This window comes from Gallinula chloropus (assembly GCF_964237585.1).
Source record: "Gallinula chloropus genome assembly, chromosome: 14".
NCBI classification, from domain to species: Eukaryota; Metazoa; Chordata; class Aves; order Gruiformes; family Rallidae; genus Gallinula; species Gallinula chloropus.
The window spans coordinates 2,035,376-2,043,781 of record NC_140099.1 but is presented as its reverse complement, the minus strand read 5'-3'; the positions used below and the strand labels follow the sequence as shown (position 1 = coordinate 2,043,781).

Below are 8,406 nucleotides of genomic sequence, written 5' to 3'. Positions count from 1 at the left end.
GCCCAGGTGGTGTGTGTTAATCCCAGGAGGCAGCTTGGCATCCCACAGCTGCTCAGTCACCCCTCACCTCTTCACTGGAAGAATCTTCCCATGTTCTCATTTAAGTAGGATTTTAATTAGCAATTAAGGGGCAATGTTGTACCTGCTGCTTTTCTAAGACAGCCCAGCTGCACCGGACTTATCAGGTGCCTAGTTAGGTGGGTGAAGCGAGTCCTCAGCAGTCCGTGTTGCTGGGGACAAACAGAAGAAAATGGACTTCTTGGCTGTTTAACCCATGAGAGAGATGTATCTGTGCTGACTGGCCATGTGTTTCTCTGTAGGTGCTAGGTCATCCCAGCACTGGGTGCAGCTTGGACCACCTACCACCTTGCATCCCAGCCACCTTGCAATTGAAATTCTTTGTTGAACATCTCACCTCCCTGCAATGCTTTGAGACGCCCTGTTCCTCCCTGAGAGCACTTCCACTTTCCAAAAATTCAGTGTCAAACCCTCTGCACAGGTCCCACCCCAATCCCGCTGGAGCTGGGCTGTTTCACTTGAGCCTTCCTTGCTGTGATTACAGACCAGAGGAGCCACCAGACAGGGACAGTTGAAACCAAGGCTGCAGCTCTGGCCAAGACCAGTGGCTTCAGGGAGCAGAGGTGGCCACCAACTACTGGATTTGGTGGGAGGATGAGGCAGCAGCACCTGGAATGAGCCTGGCTGCTCCTGGTGAACTGTCACATGGATCACAGCCTCATTTAAAATCCCCTGCCAGCAGGCAATTTTTACTCATTGATTCTGCTGAATTATTGATGAGTTATTAAAACACAGATTATACTCATTGCAGGACAGAGACAGTGTCACTCCTGCCTGTTCTCCTGTGGTTGCAGTTCTGGAGTGTAAACAGCACCAGCAAAAGCCTTTTTCCCTGGGGGGAATGTTTTCAAGGACAGCAGAGCAGCATGACATGGCCTTCTCAAGGGCTTTTAGAGGATTTTTGGTATTTCCAGAGAAAAATCCCCTGAGGTTCACAGAAGAAAAGAGTCAATTTTCCAGCCTGGAACACAGCTTTAACCAAAATCCTGAAACTCGGCTTCCCCACCCATAGTTTATTTGCCTTCAGCCACCACCTGCTGACTGCCTTGGTGGCATCTAGGAGTGATGCACAGCCCGGACTGCAGTTTGTGGTGTCACATGCTGCCATCTAGTGCCATTTTTTATGCTTCATATTCAGTTTGTGGGGATTTTTTGATGTCAAAAGACATGTGAGCTTAGTGTTTGGAACTCATGGGGGTTGTCTCCTTTACATGCTGCTGCTTCTTTTCTCCTGCATTATTACATGGACCTACAGGATGCTTCGAAGTTCCAGCTCAGGCTTTGGCAGCAGTTCAGTACAGACAGCCAGAGACGTGGCACAATTCAGAGGGGACTCTAGTTCATAGTCAAGACATTACTGATGTCCCACATAAAGGATAAGCTAGGCCTTACTGATGAAGTCTGGATGATGCTCCACTTTACCTTTATGGAAGCTGGTCTGAACTCCCATCCTAGAAGGTGACCCTGGCAATTTCAAGCCGTGAGATGACCCAGTACAACCTAGTAACTTGGCACAATTTAAGGAGACAGCTTAGATCCTTAAGATAAATTAAAAAAATGCTCAGAGCAGTCTGTAAAGGAAATCTCTGCCCACTTCCATTAGTCACTGGGAAAGAGACATTGTACCATGCACAGTCCTGCAGAGAAAGGTTGTACTCAGGCCAACATGAACAATGGGTTGGATGGAGGGAATAGTGCTGTAGGTCTCAGGCATCTGGGATCTGCCCTAGTATGACCTGTTAAGAGACTTATCATACCTCTCAATGCTTCAGCTTCAGCATGGAGCAATCTGGGGTTTGTCTTCACTCTGGTCTTGGCTGGAGCCTTGGGAACTGTTGAGACTCAAAGAAAAACACCTACAGGGATGAAACTATTGTCAAACAGGGTTTTTGCTACTTTGACTCTAATGCAGGAGGTTGCCCCAGTTTTGTCCACTCCTGAAGCACCAAAGGAGATGTTCATCTCCCTAAGCATCTACTAGAGATGTCAATCTCCCTTCTGTATCCAAGCAGCTAGGACAGAATTGGAGCCTGAAAATTGTTAAGGTAGTTTCATATCAGATTTTATGGTTGTGTGGAACAAGCAATGCTGAATGACACCAAGTTGTGTGGTGTGTTGAGATGCTGGAGGGATCTAAAGGTACATGGACAGGCTGGAAATGTGGGCCTGTGCAGACCTCATGAAGTTCAATAAGGCTAAAATCAAGGCCCTGCCATGGGTCAGGACAATCCCAAGCATAACTACAGGCTGAGTGGAGAAAGGATTGTGAGCAGCCCTGAGGAGGATTGGGGGGTGAGTTGGGGGATGAGAACCTCAACATGACCCAGCAATGTGTGCTTGCAGCCCAGAAAGCCACCTGTGTCCTGGGCTGCATCAAAAGCAGTGTGAGCAGCAGGTCGAGGGAGGGGGGTTTGCCTCTCTTTTTTGGGGAGACCCCCCTTCAGTGCTGCATCCAGTTCTGAGGTCCCCAAGACAAGACAGGCTTGGAATGAGTCCAGAGGAGGCCATGGAGATGGTCCAAGGGCTGGAGGCCCTCTGCTCTGGAGCCAGGCCGAGATGAGATTGCTCAGCCTGGAGAAGGGAAGGCTGCTTCTGGGGAGAGCTCCAAACCCCTTCCAGTCCCTTGAGGGGCTCCAGGAAAGCTGGAGAGGGGCTGGGTCCAAGAGCAGGGAGGGCCAGGTCCAGGGGAATGGCCTTCAGCTGCAGGAGGGCAGCTGGAGAGGGGCTGGAAGGCAGAAATCCTTCCTGGGGATGGGGGAGGCCCTGGCACAGGGTGCCCAGAGAAGCTGGGGCTGCCTCTGGATCCCTGGCCGTATTTAAGGCCAGGTTGGATTGGGCTTCAGGCACCCTGGGCTGGTGGGGGTGTCCCTGCCTTTCCAGCCCAAACCAGTCTGTGAGTCTGTGATCCTATTATTATAAATATTGTACTTATAAAGGCTTGAACCTGCTGGCCCTCTGCAAGCCATTGCTCCTGCAAAGCCCTGGAGTCAGCAAGAAGTGGCTGCAACCCCAAAAACAAAGGTAAGGGCAAGTGTTGAGCTCCACACATGGGTCATTGCAGGCCACAGGCTCTCACAGTTTGGGTACTCCAAGGGGCTGGTGCTGGACACTGACTGCACCCCCATCCCTGGCTGAGCCCAGGAGCTGGAGAGAACATCACTACATGGGTGAGAGGATACAAAATAAAGGGAAAGTTCCTGAATTCCCTTTATGAGGCAGAGCCACTAACCCAACACCTTGGATATTTTTAAGGCTAAAGGCTTGAAGGCTGCTTTTTAAAAGCAGCTGAGCAGCTTGACCACCCATCGCCTGCAGTCAGTGTGCCATGAATATCCCTGGCAACCTCACACGTGTGAAAGCTGTTCCTCCCTCGGGAGCATGAGGGTATCCTCTTGCAGCCAAATCAAAGCAGTAACACCTCGAAGCATGTATACATTGTTTTAATTGAGATTATTATTCTTTTTTCTCCCATCATGCCCCAGAGCTGTAAGAGAATCTGCAAGCACAGTGGAAACCTGTGCTAAATTCCTGCAAGCTGGCAACACAGGGAGATGCTTGCTGCCTTTATCCGGGGAGCACCTGAGGGGCCGGGTGTGGGTCTGTGAGCTGGAGGCTCTTCCTTCCTCTTTCAGAAAGTGCAGGTGGATTTATTTATGTTTTTAAACACCTCCTAGGCTCTGGAGAAGAAGGGGCAGAGCCTGAGACACCTTCCTGGCAAAAGGCAGCACTTGCACAAGCTGCAGATGCTGGATTTGACCCAAAGGTGCAGAGAGGTAATGCTGAGGTTTTGGGGAAAGGCTGGGGTTTCCCCCTTTGGACTGGGATCTGCTCATCCCTAGTGTCTCTCCCACGGACCAAGAGGCTTAAAGCTTATTCCTGGGAAGAGCAAACGGAGCTTTCCTGGTGTTTTGTCCCCTTGATCAGTATTTACTTCTGATTTTTGCAACACTTTGCTCTCAATTTGCCATGGCCCATGGAGAAACCAAAATATCTCCATCCTGGTCATATTCTTTCACATATTCAGTCTGGCAAATACCGTTTGCCCTGGCTAAGCTACTTGGCTGCATAATTATTTCCAGCCCCAGCTCCCTAATGATACGCCGCGTTGAGCTGTTAAAACGTGTTTGCTCCTCTGCTGCTTGTGTTGACAACTAGTTTGCAAACCCAGGCAGAGCTGAAGCGAAATCTCCACAGGGAGGCAAAAATCAATAAACAAAAAATCAAGGAATTCAGCCCAAAGAAAGCCCTTGACACTCTCCAGAGAGGAGACAGCGCCGAAAGCCAAGACCTCATCCCTGCTGAGCACAATCAGCGTTTTCATGGAGACGACCGTGGTAAGAGGAATAATTTTCCAGGGAGATGTAAAACTCAGCAGCCTCTTAAATGTCATCAGAGAAGTTTTCCTATGGAAGCTTCTTCCACCACTCTATCTCCTGCTGTGACACAGTGTGAGTTCTGAAGACTGGGGGGTGGGAAAGGCTGTGAGATGTGGTCGTAAGGCAGAGCGTTAGGGTGCCTCAGAGTAGGATGCAGGTCTCTGAGCTGCTTCTCTGATAGCATCCAAACAGACCTGCTTAGCTCTGAACAAAGAACCATGGAATAGCCACAGGGGCACAAGGTGAAATTCCTCAGGGCCAAGTTCCTAATTGGCAGTCACTAATTAAAACGCCCCTTGCCAGCTTTCCTTCAAGCATGAAACATGAGTTACTCTGGTAGAGACTCTACTACAACACACATCCACCCTCAGCTGGGGAGCTGAAGACAAGCCCTAGCTCCATGCTAACCCAACGATTGCCCGTGCAGTGCTAGAGCTTGTCCCCTCCTGGAGGGAGCACAGGGCTGAACCACTGGTAGGGGTGGTCATTGGGGGATACACAACTGCATGGGTCCCCAGCAAAATACACCAGGATATGTGATGCGAATGACCAGCTCAAATCTTCAGCTGAGGTCAAGCAGGGTGGGCTTCAAAAGGGCTGTTCTACTGCATCAGGCTGGGTGTATCTCAGATTTGTTTTCTCTGGAGAAAGGGAGTGTGGTGTTCTGTTGTGGCAAAAGGGAAACATGGATGATTTGAGATTGCTGGTTTTTCTCAGGGACCTTGTGAGGCTGTTTTTTTTGGAGAACGGTCAACCTCATCTCTCCCCCTTGACATGCATGAAGGACTGAAGGAGGGTGCATTTTGGGGTGCTGAACCTTGCAGTGATTCTTCTTTGGGAGAGCAGTCTTGGGCACATTGGGAAGCTGCAATGGGGCTCAGCAGGAGGGATGCTGCTGAACAGCTTGAAGGATAAGAGCAACAGTCCTTGCTGAGGAGGCCCAAGCAAGAGATAGAGAATGAGCTGCTTGAGCAACAGATGCCATAAATTTGTTCCCAGCTTCATGGTCCACTACGATGTTGTGTTCATATGCACCATGTAGCCTCTGGACTCCTGCCCATCCTTAAATGACAATGGGGTAAATGTTGTAGTCGCTGAGGTTACATGTGTTTTAGGATTAGTTTTATATGGAAACCACTTCCCACTGCCTAGAGCCAGGCAATTTCCATTGCAGATTTGCATCCCTCTGGGTGATGTGTAATTAAGGTGAGATGTTCCTGGTATAGATGGTTTCCAACCATGGCTGAAAAGACATCTGAAAACACATCAGGTAAAAATCATTTAACAGCGACAGATCTCAGCCTCTCTTGGGCATGTCTCCCTGCCACAGCCCACGAGGGAGAGCGGCACGGTCTGTGTCCCAGCGGTGCCAGTAAACACTGAGTGGGGGCTTTTCATTCCCCCACATGCCTTGAGGGTGGGAGAGCAGCAGGAATAGATGTAGCATAAATCTGGAGGGCTGACCTGCATTGTTCTGGATCAGGCTGTGACTCTGATCTGAGCTGTGGGGCACTCGTCAGTGCAGGGCTGGGGGAGCAGCGAGGGTTTGAAGGCACCAGGACGCAGGGGGTGACCTAATAAAAGGGAAACAGAAGTGAATCTCATCCGCCACTTCCCACTGATATCCCCAAAGCACAAGCCCTTTTCTGCTTTGCTTGCTCATGACAACCTTCAGCACGGGCTGGAAGGTTGTATCAGTGAGGGTAGAAATGCTTCCATCAGTGAAAAACGTGTCTGCTGGTGAACTTCCACCAGGAGAACAGGGAACAGACTTGGCTGCTGCTATCACCTCGTGTTTTTTCACCTCAGCTCTCTTCTGCTTGGGGATAAAATCATGCTGCATCGTGCCAGAGTATGTAATTTTACCAAATATAATCCTGAGCATATTATACCTTGCCTGGCCCAGCCCTGATCTTCTCTACATGCCTTCAGCTGCCCTTTCCAGTCAAACTGTCAGGGACTGGGCATGCAGCTCCGCAAAATTATGACCTTTTTTATTCTCCCCTCTCCCCAAGGAAACACATGGGGTGGAAGACTCTTCAGGCAGCGTGATGGGGCTGAATTTTCTCCAGGCAAGAGCAGGAAGGTTGACCTGTGGTTCTGCAAGGAGTCACGGACCAGGGATCTGTTCTGGGACACCTCCAGCACAGGCTCTGAGGAGTGGGAAAGGGAAGAGAAGATTTCCTGCAAACCTACTCTGGTGAGAACCAAGACAGAGGGAGTTTCTCTCTTCAATGACTTCTTTGATAAGGATTTCTAGTGGCATAGGTTGGGGTGAAAAGGATGTGCTGAAGAAGCAAGTCCGGTGGGGCTGAAACACCCCCCTCTTCTCTCAAGGCTGGAAGGACTGGGGGTAGAGACACGACAGTAAGCAGCATTTCTGGGAGCACAGTCCAGTGGAAAGGACAGCTGGAAGTAAGGACATCACTGGTGTGGAGTGAATAACGACTGCTTGGGCTATGTGGCTGAATCAGAATATCTGGGGGAAAAAAATGTCTTGGACAATGAAGTAGGGGGAGAGGGAGGAGAAGGCTGGCAGACAAACCAAGCAGGAGCTGGAAAATATCCTGGGTTAACCTCAAATATAAAGTTCCAACTGAAATGAAATGTTTTGCTTGTCTTCGTGTTACTCGACCGTTCTGTTTAACTAGTTTTTGAACTTACATTCTTTTCTAAACCACAGAAACCCAGTTCAACATGCAAGGTAAAACCATTCATTAAGGAAATCTTTAAAATAAACATTCTGGTATTTCTAAAAAGCCTTTTTTTTTAATATTCTTTTTTTAAATTTCCTGTCCTTCCCTGCCCTGAATACACTGAAATACATATAATTTCTTCAGTACAAACCTCCAGTTTTATGGTTAAACTTCTAACAAAGCTGGCTTTCATTCACTTGCCTTCTCTGGTCAGGTTTTGGTGCTGCACAGCAAGTGGAAGGAAACTGAGGGATCCCCAGCATCTCCCTCAGACACATCTCTGGTGGTGCCGTGCGCTGGTCGAGGCTGCTGCACCCACCAGGAATTTGGTCAGGCTGTCCTGTTGCAATATGGCATTTACAAGTACATTGAGGAAGTATATTTACAAGTATATTGAAGAAGATGGTTGTATGAAGGGTACCAGAGCTATCAAAGAGATCCATGCAATTTCCATCTCTCCTAAACTGTAATTTTTTTTTTTTTCATAAAATTATCTCCATTTCCCTATAAAATCATCTGTTACCTGAAAGAGAACTTCATGTAGTTCTCCTGTCTCCTACCTGGTTGTCTTTGTAGGTCCATAAAGGCCACCGCAGCAAAGGTGCATCGTCGTGGTGGAAGACGTGAATCCTCAGGCTTGGGGCAGGGTGGCTGGAGAGGTCCCTGGGGGAGAAGGACCTGGGGGTGTTAGTTGACAGCTGGCTGAACATGAGCCAGCAGTGTGCCCGGATGGCCAAGAAGGCTAACGACATCCTGGCCTGTATTAGGAATAGTGTGACCAGCAGGAGTAGGGAAGTGATAGTTCCATTGTACTCAGCTCTGGGGAGGCTGCACCTCAAGTGCTGTGTCCACTTTTGGGCCCCTCACTGCAGGAAGGATGTTGAGGTGCTGGAGTGTGTCCAGAGGAGAGTGACAAAGCTGGTGAAGGGTCTGGAGCACAAGTCCTGTGAGGAGCAGCTGAGGGAGCTGGGGCTTTTCAGTCTTGAGGGAAGGAGGCTGAGGGGAGACCTCATCACTCTCTACAACTTCCTGCAAGGTGGGTGCAGAGATGTCAGGGTTGGTCTCTTCTCTCGGGTGACAAGCGATCGGACAGGAGGAAATGGCTTAAAATTGCCCAGGGGAGATTTAGGTCAGAGAGCAGGAAGAATTTCTGTACTGAAAGGGTTGTCAGGCGCTGGGACAGGCTGCCCAGGGAGGTGGTGGAGTCACCATCCCTGGAGTGATTTAAAAGATGTGTAGATGAAGTGTTCAAGGAC

At 49.4% G+C, this 8,406-nt stretch overlaps 1 protein-coding gene across 1 annotated transcript; it reads left to right on the top strand.

The window, feature by feature from the left end:
* Positions 1 to 1,744: 1,744 nt before the first annotated feature.
* On the top strand, positions 1,745 to 6,714 carry CCDC198 (coiled-coil domain containing 198; the record flags this gene model as incomplete). The annotated part of the gene is made up of 5 exons (XM_084270687.1): positions 1,745 to 1,755; positions 3,015 to 3,099; positions 3,753 to 3,851; positions 4,247 to 4,412; positions 6,470 to 6,714. 5 exons carry the CDS (start codon positions 1,745 to 1,747, stop codon positions 6,712 to 6,714), a joined length of 606 nt encoding a protein of 201 aa, XP_084126813.1.
* Between the last annotated feature and the right edge of the window lie 1,692 nt (positions 6,715 to 8,406).